The following is a 17300-nucleotide window of genomic DNA, read 5'->3' on the forward strand; positions in this document are numbered from 1 at the left end:
TACAATTCTCTGAGGATAGTTTAGCTACATTTAATGGAGAGTAACTTGTAGCTTAGCTTACTACATATTCCAGGTCGCTTGCCCATCACTGTCTGTTTGGCCTAGCTCACATGTGAATAGTTTGAATACTGCAAACTTCAATAGAGTAACACCTCATTTGTGTTTTATGTTCTGCAGACGTCCAGCAGGTGTCAGCAGAGAGTCATGAAGAGATTCCCTCCAAGCAGCAGGAGTGGAGCTCCAGTGTGGGACAAAAGGAGCTACAGGCCCCCTCCCACGTTAAAGAGGAAGAGGAGGAACTGTCGAAGCAGCTTCAAAGGTTGGTGGAGGATAATGATGAAGATGAAGCTCAGTCCTTACAGCTTCATCACAGTCAAAGTGAGGAGAACAGAGGGGCGGAGCTTGTAAGTCAACACATCACAGAAGCTGATGGAGAGCATTGTGAAGATATAAAGTCGGAACCAGACAGCATCTTTGCTCCACTGTCAGACATGGACCACATGATGTCAGACTCTTCTGATCACAGTGACCACATCCAAAAACCTTTGGAGAGTAAAAATGACTCTAAAGGTGATACAAGACATCACACTAACAACAAAGACTCTGACTGCTCTGAATGTGGGAAATCATTTAGACTGAAGAGTGATTTTACAAGACACATGAGAATACATACTGGAGAGAAACCTTTTACTTGCTCTGTTTGTAAGAAAAGTTTCTCCACAAAGCAACACATGACCACACACATGAGAACACACACCGGAGAGAAACCTTTTACTTGCTCTGTTTGTAAGAAGAGTTTCTCCGTTAAGCCTGCCATGACCAGACACATGAGAACACACACTGGAGAGAAACTTTTTACTTGCTCTCTTTGTAAGAAGAATTTCTCCAGAAAGTCTAACATGACCGAACACATGAGAACACATACTGGAGAGAAACCTTTTACTTGCTCTGTTTGTAAGAAGCGTTTCTCCACAAAGCAGCATATGATCACACACATGCAAACACATACTGGAGAGAAACCTTTTACTTGCTCTGTTTGTAATAAGTGTTTTTCCAGAAACCCTGACATCTCCATACACATGAGAACACACACTGGAGAGAAACCTTTTACTTGCTCTGTTTGTCAGAAGAGTTTCTCCACAAAGTCTAACATGACCTCACACATGAGAACACATACTGGAGAGAAACCTTTTACTTGCTCTGTTTGTAAGAAGACTTTCTCCACAAAGCCTAAGATGTCCGCACACATGAGAACACATACTGGCGAGAAACCTTTTACTTGCCCTGTTTGTAAGAAGCATTTCTCCACAAAGCTTGTCATGACCAGACACATGAGAACACACACTGGAGAGAAACCATTTAGTTGCAATGTGTGTGATAAGATGTTCCGGCATAAGTGTCAGGACAGTAAACACAAGTGTGTAACAGTCATGGAAGCTGCAGGGATTTAAAAACACTTAGTGATTGTGCTAAATGTACTTTAAAAACACAGCATGTTTAATATGAATGTATATTTGATGTTGTATGTAGTGCCTCTCATCTTCTACTGTTAAATTTAAAGGCCTACTGAAAGCCACTACTAGCGACCACGCAGTCTGATAGTTTATATATCAATGATGAAATATTAACATTGCAACACATGACAATACGGCCGCTTTAGTTTACTAAATTGCAATTTTAAAGGGGAACATTATCAGCAGACCTATTTAAGCATCAATATATCAATCAATCAATCAATGTTTACTTATATAGCCCTAAATCACTAGTGTCTCAAAGGGCTGCACAAACCACCACGACATCCTCGGTAGGCCCACATAAGGGCAAGGAAAACTCACACCCAGTGGGACATCGGTGACAATAATGATCCAGTGGGACGTCTGTGACAATAATGATTATGAGAACCTTAGAGAGGAGGAAAGCAATGGATGTCGAGCGGGTCTAACATGATACTGTGAAAGTTCAATCCACAATGGATCCAACATAGTCGCGAGAGTCCAGTCCAAAGCGGGTCCAACTCAGCAGCGAGAGTCCCGTTCACAGCGGAGCCAGCAGGAAACCATCCCAAGCGGAGGCGGATCAGCAGCGCAGAGATGTCGAGGCGGATCAGCAGCGCAGAGATGTCCCCAGCCGATACACAGGCAAGCAGTACATGGCCACCGGATCGGACCGGACCCCCTCCACAGGGGAGAGTGGGACATAGAAGAAAAAGAAAAGAAACAGCAGATCAACTGGTCTAAAAAGGGAGTCTATTTAAAGGCTACAGTATACAAATGAGTTTTAAGGTGAGACTTAAATGTTTCTACTGAGGTGGCATCTCGAACTGTTACCGGGAGGGCATTCCAGAGTACTGGAGCCCGAACGGAAAACGCTCTATAGCCCGCAGACTTTTTTTGGGCTTTGGGAATCACTAACAAGCCGGAGTCCTTTGAAGGCAGATTTCTTGCCGGGACATATGGTACAATACAATCGGCAAGATAGGATGGAGCTAGACCGTGTAGTATTTTATACGTAAGTAGTAAAACCTTAAAGTCACATCTTAAGTGCACAGGAAGCCAGTGCAGGTGAGCCAGTATATGTATATATGTATGTATATATGTATATAAAGGTATATACAGTACAGGCGTAATGTGATCAAACTTTCTTGTTCTTGTCAAAAGTCTAGCAGCCGCATTTTGTACCAACTGTAATCTTTTAATGCTAGACATGGGGAGACCCGAAAATAATACGTTACAGTAATCGAGACGAGACGTAACAAACGCATGGATAATGATCTCAGCGTCTTTAGTGGACAGAATGGAGCGAATTTTAGCGATATTACGGAGATGAAAGAAGGCCGTTTTAGTAACGCTTTTAATGTGTGCCTCAAAGGAGAGAGTTGGGTCGAAGATAATACCCAGATTCTTTACCGTGTCGCCTTGTTTAATTGTTTGGTTGTCAAATGTTAGAGTTGTATTATTAAATAGAGTTCGGTCTTGATGATGCAGAAAAAAAGACCATATGTTTTTTTAACCCATTTCGGAACTCTAAAAGGGTGAATTTGGCGATTTAAACGCCTTTCAATTGTTCGCTGTCGGAGCAATGACCTTTCACCCGTGACGTTACAACGGGAAGCAATCCGCCATTTTCTCCACCACATTACACACACAAGTCAAATCAGCTCTGTTATTTTCCGTTTTTTCTACTGTTTTCCGTGCCTTGGAGACATCATGCCTCGTCGGTGTGTTGTCGGAGGGTGTAACAACACTAACAGGGACGGATTAAAGTTGACTTACGTGGCGTGTGCATCGATTAGCATGGCGTGCTAATCGATGTTAACATGCTATTTAGGCTAGCTGTATGTACATATTGCATCGTTATGCCTCATTTGTAACTATATTTGCATCCAGCCTTTCCCTCCACCCACATTTAATGCCAAACAAACACATACCAATTGACGGATTCAAGTACACCAGTGGTCAAAAGATGCGAAAGTCCCTTGTTTGTTCTGCACATTTTACCGACGACAGCTATGCTACGACAGATGGCACAGAGATGTGTGGCTATCCTGCGACACTCAAAGCAGATGCATTTCCAACGATAAAGACAACGAAATCACAAAGGTGAGTTTTGTTGATGTTATTGACTTATGTGCTAATCAGACATATTTGGTCACGGCATGACTGCTAGCTAATCCATGTTAACATGCTATTTAGGCTAGCTGTATGTACATTTGTAGCTATATTTGCCTCCAGCCTTTCCCTCCACCCACATGTTATGCCAAACAAACTTTTACCAATCGATGGATTTAAGTTGCTCCAGTGGTCAAAAGATGCAATCGTTGGTTAGAAGGCGATCGCCGAATAACTTCTAAAGCTATTCGCTCAATAGCTTCAGTTTCTTCTTCAATTTCGCTTTCGCTATCTGCCTCCACACTCCAACCATCCGTTTCAATACATGCGTAATCTGTTAAATCACCTAAATCGCTGAAATCCACGTCTGAATCCGAGCTAATGTTGCTATATCTTGCTGTTCTATCCACCATGTTTGGTTGTATTGGCGTCACTATGTGACGTCACAGGAAAATGAATGGTGGATTTACAGATAGCGAAAATCAGGCTTTTTAAACCCTTTTTTGGGATATTCCATGATTGGTAAAATTTTGAAAAAAACTTCGAAAAATAAAATAAGCCACTGCGAACTGATTTTTATTGGTTTCAACCCTTCTGAAATTGTGATAATGTTACCCTTTAAATTTCCCTTGAGTTTCTTGTTAAAGGGGAACATTATCACAATTTCAAAAGGGTTAAAAACAATAAAAATTAGTTCCCAGTGGCATGTTGTTTTTTTTGAATTTTTTTTCAAAATTTTGCCGGTCTCCGAATATCCCTAAAAAAAGCTTCAAAGTGCTTGATTTTTGCTATTTGCGATGCCACTGTCCATTTCCCTGTGACGTCATACAGTGCTGCCAATATAAACAAACAATGGCGAATAGCACAGCAAGATATAGCGACATTAGCTCTGATTTTGACTCGGATTTCAGCGGCTCAAGCGATTCAACAGATTACGCATGTATTGAAACGGATGGTTGGAGTATGAAAGTATTGAAGAAGAAACTGAAGCTATTGAGTGAATAGCTATTGACGCTATTCATAGCCATAGCATGGCCGAATAGCTGCGTCACATTCTGACGTCATCCCCTCCAGAGCGATAAACAGAAAGGCGTTTAATTCGCCAAAATTCACCCATTTAGAGTTCGGAAATCGGTTAAAAAAATATATGGTATTTTTTCTGCACCATCAAGGTATATATTGACGCTTACATAGGTCTGCTGATAATGTTCCCCTTTAAAAACGTTGCGGAATGATGACTCATACGCGTGACATCACCTGTTGGAGGGGACATGTTAGCGTAGCACCAAACACGGCTAAAAGTCGTCTCTTTTCATCGTGCAATTACAAAGTATTTTGGACACCTGTGTTGCTGAATCTTTTGCAATTTGTTCATTTAATAATGGAGATTATAAAGAAGAATGCTGTTGGTGGAAAGCGGTGGATTGCAGCTGCCTTTAGCACCGAGACACAGCCGGTGTTTCTTTGTTTGTTTTTAACACAGAGCGGTCAAGCGAACATGTTTTGTCTACGTCAACCAGCATGTTTTTGGATGGGAAAATTGTGATATATATCTTACCGGAGAAATCATTGGATTATTCGTCGTTCTGCAGCAGCTGTGAGCTTGGCTCCTCGGCTTCTCTCTGAGACACAGTGTGTTCACCGCAGCCATCCGACCTCGAGGTATGCCTTTACAATCTTTAAAACCTCACTAAAACACTATTAAAACAATAAGCAGATAAGGGATTTTCCAGAATTATCCTACTAAATGTGTCTAATTACATCTGAAACGCTCACACTGCCGTCGCCCGGAGCCGTCACATTTTTTTTTTTTTGCCATTTTTTCTTCTAGTCCTTTACTTTCAATATCCTAATTCACAAATCTTTCATCCTTGCTCAAATTAATGGGGAAATTGTCGCTTTCTCGGTCCAAATTGCTCTTACTGCTGGTGGCTCCCATTAAAAACAATGTGAATATGTGTGGAGTCCTACAACTCGTGACGTCACGGCAACATATTTCCGGTACAGGCAAGGCTTTTTTATTAGCGACCAAAAGTTGTGAACTTTATGGTGGATGTTCTCTACTAAATCCTTTCAGCAAAAATATGGCAAGATCGCGAAATGATGAAGTATGACACATAGAATGGACCTGCTATCCCCGTTTAAATAAGAAAATCTCATTGAAAATCTCTACTGAAATGAGATGTTCTTATTTAAACGGGGATAGCAGGTCCATTCTATGTGTCATACTTGATCATTTAATTTTGCGATATTGCCATATTTTTGCTGAAAGGATTTAGTAGAGAACATCGACGATAAAGTTCGCAACTTTTGGTCGCTAATAGAAAAGCCTTGCCTTTACCGGAAGTATGTGCGCGTGATGTCACGAGTTGCAGGGTTCCACACATATTCCCATTGTTTTTAATGGGAGCCACCAGCAGTAAGAGCAATTCGGACCGAGAAAGCAACAATTTCCCCATTAATTTGAGTGAGGATGAAAGATTCTTGAATTAGGATATTGAAAGTGAAGGAATAGAAAGGGAAAAAAAAAAGTGACAGCTCCGGGCGACGGCAGTGTGAGCGTTTCAGATGCAATTAGACACATTTACTAGGATAATTCTGAAAGATCCCTTATCTGCTTATTGTTTTAATAGTGTTTTAGTGAGGTTTTAAAGATTGTAAAGGCATACCTCGAGTCTAAGAGAGAAGCCGAGGAGCCAAACTCACAGCTGCTGCAGAACGACAAATAATCCACTGATGTCTTCGGTAAGATATATATCACCATTTTCCCATCCAAAAACTTGCTGGTTGACGTAGAGAAAACATGTTCGCTTGACCGCTCTGCTTTCACAACAAACAAAGAAACACCGGCTGTGTCTCGGTGCTAAAGACAGCTGCAATCCACCGCTTTCCACCAACAGCATTCTTCTTTATAGTCTCCATTATTAATTGAACAAATTGCAAAAGATTCAGCAACACAGATGTCCAAAATTATCTGTAATTATGCGATTAAAGCAGACAACTTTTAGCTGTGTGTGTGCGCAGCGCTAATATTTCCTGACAGTCCTTAACGTAACGCGTATACGCCATCATTCCGCAACATTTTCAACAAGAAACTCCCGGGAAATGTAAAATTGCAATTTAGTAAACTAAAAAGGCCGTATTGGCATGTGTTGCAATGTTAATATTTCATCATTGATATATAAACTATCAGACTGCATGGTGGCTAGTAGTGGCTTTCAGTAGGTCTTTAGGTCGGGGTCTGATCATGACTAGTCATAAATATCGACACCAACATCGCCCCCTTGTGGTGGAAAATTATAACAGTCATAACTTCCTTCCACATGCTCCAATCTTCCTGATTTGTTTTAAGGTGGGTGAAGATCATTGTCATTCTACATCCTGTACGCAAATTCAAAATGACATTTTCCATACTCGGCACATTTTCTAACATAATCTTGTTAATATGCTCAATAAGGTTCTATTCAAATGTAATACAAGTAATACGTAAGACTTTATTTGCACACTTAAGTAGATAAGTTTCCAGGTAAAAAAAGATGCTACCTCGCTAAAAAGATTAATTGTTAATCAATTTATTTTCCATGAATTAATTTACATCCAGAACACACATTGTTAAATTTCTTATTATATTATAATCATTACTATAATTGAATGTAAGTTTGTGTAAAAATATTTTCACACAACAAAGTGTGAATACATGTTGTAATGTGTGGGGTTGAGTTATAATTGATATAATACAATTAGGTATGGCAAATGCATTTTGTTTACTTGCCAACTATTCAAATTATATTTAATATACATATTTATATAATGTCATGTAATATGACTTCAACATTATTTATGTTAATATAAGACTTTATTTGCTAGCCAGTTTTGGTTCTGAGTATTTATTTTATTTTGTTATTGAACAATTAAACACACATAAACAATGTTTAGACACATTAAGGTACTTTCAATACAATATGAGTCAATGCTTTTTCAATATTTTACTCAGCAATATAAAAAACATCACATTAAATCCAATCCTCTTACAAACAAAACCCGTTAAAGAAAGTAAAAGTAAATATGAGAGACCATTCGAATAAGATTAAAATAAAATGTATATAAATAAATGATACACTTAAATTATTTCAGTAAATATAATAAGGGCTTTTTCTATTTTGTACAATCTTCCAAGATTAAATTAATAAATTCAAATCATTAACACAATGTTAGAATTTGGATTTCACTTTAAGAAAGACACTTTTGTGTATGAGAGCAAATGTTTCACACTTTTTAAAAATTGATATAAATTCACGACACGATCGATCCACGCATGCGCGAAGAGTACGTCACTTCCTGTACTTACAATTTGTTTTATGTCAGAGTTCATGCCAGAGGTGGGACCAAGTCATTGTTTTGCAAGTCACAAGTAAGTCTCAAGTCTTTGCCCTCAACTCTCGAGTCAAGACAGGCAAGTCCCGAGTCAAGTCCAAAGTCAAGACTGGAAAGTCTCAAGTCAAGTCCCAAGTCCTGCATTTTGAGTTTCGAGTCCTTTCAGGTCATTTTAATCACAGACTAATACATTTACACAGATTATGTATGTTTTTAAAATGCTGTATTTATTTATTAAAACCAAGTGCATTTGAAATTGCAGGAAAAAAAATAGTGCTGACCTTGCAATTCATAATAACACTATTAACCAGTCATTTTAAACATTTAACTCATTGCTTTACAGAATAAACACATTTGGAAAAACAAGTTGAACTGTACTTATTTGTACAAAAGTGTTAACATTGTATTTCCATGTCATATTGCATTGTAGCTAGTTAGTTCCACAGCAGTTTCTATCCTGTTCTTACCTTATGTCATTGATCTCATCTCATTCTGTTTGTGTGTTTATGTCTGCGTACACATGAAAAACATAACAAATACATGAAAATAACAATGAACAATGTACTGTTTAGATTTCAGGGCCCTATGCAAAAGCAATCTGTACACATATTCTTAATATAGTTTACATTTTAACTGACCTTTATTTGACTATGTTTGTCTTTTTGTAGGTGGCTAAAATATGCGGTGCTGCTGACCACCGTATAACCTTACGTTACCGTTTGTGATACACTGACAAACGTAACACTATGTGTAGGTACCTCATGCAACCCTGCTTGAAAAAAATCACTTTACAAAAAGTATGAATATGGTAGCAAACTGCAGTGGATGCAACAGATTGTCGTGTTTGCAATGACGTTATAACCAGAGACATCTTATAAGTAGACGCCGCATTGGCTGCTGTGACGCGAGCAATTTGGCCGCCATCTTGAAGTGGTGATGAGGAGCTGGCGAGCAGCTTAAACTGACAGTTGACAGGTAGAAAACAAAGATGCCGGGCGGTGTTCAGCGTTTTCCTGTTAATATTAGCGGACTGTTGAAAATAGGAATTGGGGGATTACTTTTCACAAGTAAGATTTAACATTAACGTACTATTGCCTTCCGCCTGATTGTAGCTGAGATAGGCACCAGTGCCCCCCGCAACCCAAAGGGAATAAGGAGTAGAAAATGGATGGATGGTTGTATTTTGTGAAAAGAATATTACAACAGAGTTGTGAAGGAGCAAAGATCTTCAATATTTGTATGTGAAAATCACAAAGAAATCTTCTGGGGGAGGATGACGCCCCTACAGGTATTTGCTTTACAAACTTTCAGCCCCACCTAAAACAAAATTCACCAGTTGCCAATGATTATGATGCATTCTCATTTTAGGCAAAATATAAGACAATACTTTCTTAACAGTATGTATGTAACCAGGAATAAGTTTTCAAGTAACAATATTCAAATACTAACATTGTTGGGTACAACAGAATTTAGTTTTATTCTGAATCCAGTCAAACAGATTGGTGGTTTTAGCTGATCTAAAAACTTACAGGTTAAAGTTAAAGTAGCAATGATTGTCACACACACACTAGGTATGGTGAAATCTGTCTTCCGCATTTGACCCATCCCCTTGTTCACCCCCTGGGAGGTTAGGGGTGCAGTGGGCGCCCGGGAAACATTTTGGGCGATTTAACCCCCAATTCCAACCCTTGATGCTGAGTGCCAAGCAGGGAGGTAATGAGTCCCATTTTTATAGTCTTTGGTATGACTCGGCGTGTTAATATATGTTTATGTTGAAGTATTTGGCAGACGCATTTATCCAAAGTGACATACATAAAAAATACATATAAAACAATCACTGAAAACATGATCATTTAAGGGAAGAATATAATAGAATATCAATACAAAATGCCGAGACAGAATAAACTCCCTGCTGCTGCAGCAACAGAGATAGTCTATAGGTCCGTAAGATACATAGATATCTAATGTATTCATACATTTTTTTATGTAGAACATATGCATGTATATACATATGTACATGCATATGTTTTTTTCCCCTTCTCTGGGATTATATTCCCAGTATTGATCTTGGACGTCTGGTCACTTATAGCATATACAAATATTCTGTTACTGTTAAGCAAACAATGAATAATAAAACACACCAAAACATGTGTCCTTTTATCATAGTTACACGTATGACGAAAATCAGTGTTTTTTAGTGAGGTAAGATTAATTAAATGCGCCGACTGTTCATTGCTCCTGCCAAATTAATTGCACTGAGTGGAGCGGATCACCACTCCAAGATGGAGGCCGACTGTTCATTGCTCCTGACAAATTAATTGCACTGAGTGAAGCGGATCACCACTCCAAGATGGCGGCCGCGCGTCTCGTCTCCTCAGCGCCAGTAGCAGAAGTGCTCTATACCGCGTCTACTTATAAGATGACTATGGTTATAACGTTAGCAGTGAGTTTACAGCCTCACTCATTTAACTACACAGCAAATAAAAGTCACATTACTCAGCCAATAAACTTTAGCTTACAATCAAAACTTACCCTTCTTTGTGCATCTTCAAATGTCGAACGAAATTGGAAGTTGTTGCGTCTACATATTCGAACTGCATGTTTTGCATACGGCAATTCGTTTTTTGTTGACCAAGTCGTAGTTTTTTATACCCGGACGAAACCAACGTTGGCATATTTTTTTTCTCAATGGCGCGTTGTTTAAGAATTATTCTTCCTTGGTTTTCCTGCAATTTGATTGGATGAGTGCTGTGGGAGCAAAACAACAGTACTAATTTGATTGGCTGTTGTACTGAGAGCATACAAGCTGACCTGCAATGTGATTGGCTGTTGTACTGAGAGCATACAAGCTGACCTGCAATGTGATTGGATGAGTGCTGTGGGAGCAAAACAACAGTACTAATGTGATTGGCTGTTGTACTGAGAGCATACAAGCTGACCTGCAATGTGATTGGCTGTTGTACTGAGAGCATACAAGCTGACGGGAACAACACGCAGACACACACAAATACTAAATGAAAGATACGGAGCGCTCCTGAATAACTTTTTAATCTTTGGGTTTCGGGGAAAGTAGCAAGTCATGTCAAGTCAAAAGGCTCAAGTCCAAGTCAAGTCACAAGTCATTGATGTTAAAGTCTAAGTCGAATTGCAAGTCTTTTTAAATGTGGTCAAGTCGAGTCTAAAGTCATCAAATTTATGACTCGAGTCCGACTCGAGTCCAATTCATGTGACTCGAGTCCACACCTCTGGTTCGTGTGACATCACGTTCTGTGATATTTGAATGTTTTATTAATGTTTTGTATGAAAATAAATTATCTAGGAGTAAAAGGGAACCACAATAAAAATACGTGGAATCAGGCAGTAATATCGCTACAATTTCTAGCACTTTCACTCTTGTCATTGCAATAAATGTCGCACGGGGGCGCCACTGAACCCCAACATTAAAGCTTTGTTTGATATACTTTGAATTTATTTTTGAAAAACAAGACACTCGTTTATATCACATTGTTATTCAAATAAATATTACAGGTTATAAAAGCATGGTAACAGTGACAGCAGGCAATATCTTATATAGAGCTACCTCTTCGTTAACTCGGCTGTGACGTCATTCCCAGCTTCCGGTGTAAACGGAAGGCAGCAGAAGAGAGCAGTACTGCCTTGTAACGTCAAGTGTGCAGCACATGGACGGAGAAAGACAGTCTTATTATTTGTTATCCAGTTTGAAATATTTACGTCGTATAAAATACATCTTTGATTCTTTATGTAAGGATAAAGTGGTCTCGATGCTCTAGAAGCACTGTGCTGCTTCTCGTGCTATCTTTGCTTGTTAGTTAGCTTAGCTCGCTAGTTAGCTTAGCTTGTTAGCTGCTAACAGAAGACACAGAAGTTATCAACACATCGCTAAGTAGAGATCAAGTGTGAGAGTAAAGTGTTGTGATTGTGTGAAAATGTGCGAAAGAACTATAGCAAAGTATGAGGAGGAACTTTGTCTTACAAAAGAGGAGAAGGAGCGACAACATCAACTACTGGACGCTGTTTTCAAGAAACATCAAGTTGTGTTACACAGAACAGGTTTGTTTACTTCTTACTCTCACATCTTTACTAACTTTACATTTCATTATTAACACTTCTTCAGTAGGAAGATGCTTTGTCTTGTGGGGATGATGCAATGCTTTGATTTAGATCAGGGATCTCAAACACGCGGGCCAATTGCGGCCCGCGAGACGTTATTTTGCGGCCCGCACCCGTTCGGGCTCCAGTACTCTGGAATGCCCTCCCGGTAACAGTTCGAGATGCTACCTCAGTAGAAGCATTTAAGTCTCACCTTAAAACTCATCTGTATACTCTAGCCTTTAAATAGACCTCCTTTTTAGACCAGTTGATCTGCCGCTTCTTTTCTTTCTCCTATGTCCCCCCCTCCCTTGTGGAGGGGGTCCGGTCTGATAACCATGGATGAAGTGCTGGCTGTCCAGAGTCGAGACCCAGGATGGACCGCTCGTCGGGACCCAGGATGGACCGCTCGCCTGTATCGGTTGGGGATATCTCTACGCTGCTGATCCGCTTGAGATGGTTTCCTGTGGACGGGACTCTCGCTGCTGTCTTGGATCCGCTTGAACTGAACTCTTGCGGCTGTGTTGGAGCCACTATGGATTGAACTTTCACAGTATCATGTTAGACCCGCTCGACATCCATTGCTTTCGGTCCCCTAGAGAGGGGGGGGGTGCCCACATCTGAGGTCCTCTCCAAGGTTTCTCATAGTCAGCATTGTCACTGGCGTCCCACTGGATGTGAATTCTCCCTGCCCACTGGGTGTGAGTTTTCCTTGCCCTTTTGTGGGTTCTTCCGAGGATGTTGTAGTCGTAATGATTTGTGCAGTCCTTTGAGACATTTGTGATTTGGGGCTATATAAATAAACATTGATTGATTGATCGATTGATTAATATGAAAAATTAATGTTGGTGCGGCCCGCGTGTTTTATATGAACGGCGCCTAACAGCGGTGTACTTGCATACTCTTGATTCTTCCGGGAGACTCCCAATTTTTCAGTGCCCCTCCTGGGGTAATCATTCTCCCGAATTTCATCCAAAATAACAATATTAAGGGGGCACCGTGGAGGAACTGCTTTTAGCATCCTCTACAACCTGTACAAACAGCGTGCCAGCCCAGCCACATGCCGTATTTGGCTTCTGTAGATGCAGTAAACAACTGCAAGACATAGTTGATCAACAGCCATACAGGTCACACTGAGGGTGGCCGTATAAACAACTTTAACACTGTTACTAATGTGCGCCATGGTGGAAAAGCGGACGAGACGGCAGGTTGTAGAGGACGCTAAAGACTGTGACATCGCGACACGCCCTTAATATTGTTGTCCAGGTTAAAACCGGGAGAATGCTTGCCCCGGGGGATTGTCGGGAGGGGCACTGATATTCGGGTGTTTCCCGGAGAGATCGCCACAGTTGGCAAGTATGTTACGAGGGCGGGAAAGCCATTCAAAGAAGGTGAATTCATTAAAAAGTGCATGTTGGATTTTTTAAGACATATTTTCTTGCAGCCCAGCCTCACCCGGTTTCTGCATCCAGTGGCCCCCAGGTAAATTGAGTTTGAGACCCCTGACTTAGATTCTTCACGAAAAGGGGACAGTTTGAGGTTGATGTTCCTCTCAGTTTGTAACAATGTGTGATTGATTGATTGAAGGAGTTATGAGAAGTTTGCATAGGAAAGGGTACACTTTCATCACGGTACACATTCACTGCTACAAGAAAGCCTGAGATGCTTTCAGTTGAAATATATATTTGAACTCACATAGTACTATGTAGAAAGTAGCATTTAAAATACAAATATACTGCAAGAAAATACATGCAAATATAATTTCAAGTAGATAAAAGGCTATGTTTATTCCCAGTTACGAGTAGCCGCAAGCAGTAATATGTTTTCTTTTTGATAGGGACTTCCACATGTTGGTGGTATGGCAGGCAAACACATTAGAACCTTTTTTGGAGTGAGATCTAGGTTGAATGTGATTTGTACAACTACCTTTGGTGTTATAATGGTGAATATATTTTGAAGTATCTAGACAGGTACATGGGTATTTTAGTGGTATGGTGTATCTTGTACACCAGACCAACTGCAAGAAGATGTACTCTGTCAGATACCAAGAGCCTCCCCACGTTAAGGAAATGGTTGGCTGAAAGGTGAGGCCGAGATTGACGGTTAAGCAGAAGCCCAATCATTTGGTTTTGGGCTGTCTGGAGTTTGTTTTTCAGGGCTTTTAAGGCATCACGGTAACAAACATGAACTCCGTAGTCAAAGTGGGGTTAAAGGCCTACTGAAATTAGATTTTCTTATTCAAACGGGGATAGCAGTTCCATTCTGTGTCATACTTGATCATTTTGCGATATTGACATATTTTTGCTGAAATAATTTAGTAGAGAACATCCACGATAAAGTTCGCAACTTTTGGTGCTGACAAAAAAGCCTTGCCTTTACCGGATGTCGCAGACAATGTCGTCACAAGTGTGGGGGCTCCTCACAACCTCACACTCTTTTTACTGGGAGCCTCCAGCAGCAAGAGCTATTCGGACTGAGAAAATGACAATTTCCCCATTAATATGAGCGAGGATGAAAGATTCGTGTTTGAGGATATTGATAGCGACGGACTAGAAAAAAAAATAAAAAATCAAGTTAAAAAAAAAAGGTTATTGCATTGGGACTGATTCAGATGTTTTTAGACACATTTACTAGGATAATTCTGGGAAATCCCTTATCTTTCTATTGTGTTGCTTGTGTTTTAGTGAGTTGAGTTTGAGTTTATTTGGAACATGCAAGCATACAACATGATACATCACACATACAACATGATACATCACACATACAACATGATACATCACACATACAACATGATACATCACACATACAACATGATACATCACACGCATGTATACAACATGATACATCACACATACAACATGATAAATGATAAATGATAAATGGGTTGTACTTGTATAGCGCTTTTCTACCTTCAAGGTACTCAAAGCGCTTTGACACTACTTCCACATTTACCCATTCACACATACATTCACACACTGATGGAGGGAGCTGCCATGCAAGGCGCCAACCAGAACCCATCAGGAGCAAGGGTGAAGTGTCTTGCTCAGGACACAACGGACGTGACCAAGTTGGTACTAGGTGGGATTTGAACCAGGGACCCTCGGGTTGCGCACGGCCACTCTCCCACTGCGCCACGTCGTCCCTTACATACATCACACATGCATGCATACAACATGATACATCACACATGCATGCATACAACATGATACATCACACATACAACATGATACATCACACATGCATGTATACAACATGATACATCACACATACAACATGATACATCACACATGCAACATGATACATCACACATGCATGTATACAACATGATATATCACACATGCAACATGATACATCACACATACAACATGATACATCACACATACAACATGATACATCACACATGCATGTATACAACATGATACATCACACATGCAACATGATACATCACACATGCATGTATACAACATGATACATCACACATACAACATGATACATCACACATGCATGTATACAACATGATATATCACACATGCAACATGATACATCACACATGCATGTATACAACATGATATATCACACATACAACATGATACATCACACATACAACATGATACATCACACATGCATGTATACAACATGATACATCACACATGCAACATGATACATCACACATACAACATGATACATCACACATACAACATGATACATCACAATTTCCAGTTTCTATTTTCAACATGTTGGAAAAGGAGTAGGAAGAAGCAGAGCTTATTTATTCCTACCCCTTTTCTTTACATAACAGTTGCTAAAACTTTTGTTCACTTCCTGTTCTCAATGTATTCACAATGTATACTCCATAAGTAATAAGTAATCACAATAAAATTAAATAAATAAATAATTGGTGAAGTAAGTTTTATTCCATACGATGAGATAAGTACGATTATTTTGAGAATGAATGGGTGAATAAAATCAGAATGTTTATTATCATGGTTCTTTTTCTTTCTACTTTGTAAACACTTCCAGTTTGAAGAGTTTCTTGAAGTGGATGATATTAGTACATTGTTTGATTGCTTTGCTTAATCCATTCCATCATTTAATTCCACATCCTGATATACTGAAGGTCTTAAGTGTTGTACGTGCATACAAATGTTTGAAATTACATTTTGCTCTAAGATTATATTTCTCTTTTGTTGAGAAGAATCGTTGTATATTCTTGGGAAGCAGGTTATAGTTTGCTTTGTGTATAATTTTTTCTGTTTGCAATTTCACTATGTGGTGGAATTTCAGTATCTTTAATTCAATAAATAAAGGGTTTGTATGTTGTCTATATCCAACATGATGTATTATTCTAACTGATCTTTTTTGTAACACTGTTAGTGAATGAAGTGTACTTTTGTAATTATGTCCCCATATTTCTACACAGTAACTCAGATATGGTAACACTAGTGAGCAGTAGAGAATATAAACTGATTTTCGGTCCAGAACATATTTTGGCTTTATACATTATTGACGTATTTCTTGTTACTTTTATGTTGTATATTTTTTACATGAGATTTCCAGTTCAATTTATCATCAATCATTATACCTAGAAATTTGGTTTCATTTACTCTTTCAATTTCTATTCCGTCTATTTGTATTTGTGTTTGACACTTCTTTTCTACTGTTACCAAATGGCATTATTTTAGTTTTACTGAGATTCAATGATAGTCTGTTTTTGTCAAACCATTTTTTTAATTTGTTCATTTCTTCTGTTATTATTTGTATTATCCTCTGTGTGTTCTCTCCTCAACAAAACGCTGTTGTTTCATCCGCAAATAATACTAACTTTAAATCTCTTGTAACTTTACAAACGTCATTTATATAGAGATTGAATAATTTAGGTTCCAGTATTGATCCCTGAGGTACACCACAGGATATATTTAGTGTTGTAGAAGTGTGTTCGCCTAGTTTCACGTATTGTTTCCTGTTCGTTTGATAACTTCTTATCCAATTTAAGACTAACCCTCTGATGCCATATCATTCCAGTTTTTTGATTAAAATATTGTGATTAATTGTGTCAAATGCTTTAGTTAGATCCATAAACACTGCTGCTGCACATTTTTTACTATCTATTGCATTGGTCATTTCTTCTGTGATTTCAATTAAAGCCTTTGAAGTTGAAACATTAGCTCTGTATCCATATTGGTTCTCTTCGAGTATTCTATTTTTATT

General features: G+C 39.1%; 1 protein-coding gene across 1 annotated transcript in view; it reads left to right on the top strand.

The window, feature by feature from the left end:
- The window catches only part of LOC133546695 (zinc finger protein 271-like), a 43701-nt gene that overhangs the window by 14884 nt on the left and 11517 nt on the right, over positions 1-17300 (top strand). Inside the window, exons 3-4 of the mRNA XM_061892490.1 lie at positions 178-1439; positions 11894-12053. Coding sequence (XP_061748474.1) covers positions 178-1439; positions 11894-12053 — 1422 coding nt within the window. The remainder of the gene's footprint in view (positions 1-177; positions 1440-11893; positions 12054-17300) is intronic.

This window comes from Nerophis ophidion, unplaced genomic scaffold (genome assembly GCF_033978795.1).
Source record: "Nerophis ophidion isolate RoL-2023_Sa unplaced genomic scaffold, RoL_Noph_v1.0 HiC_scaffold_37, whole genome shotgun sequence".
Taxonomy (NCBI): domain Eukaryota; kingdom Metazoa; phylum Chordata; class Actinopteri; order Syngnathiformes; family Syngnathidae; genus Nerophis; species Nerophis ophidion.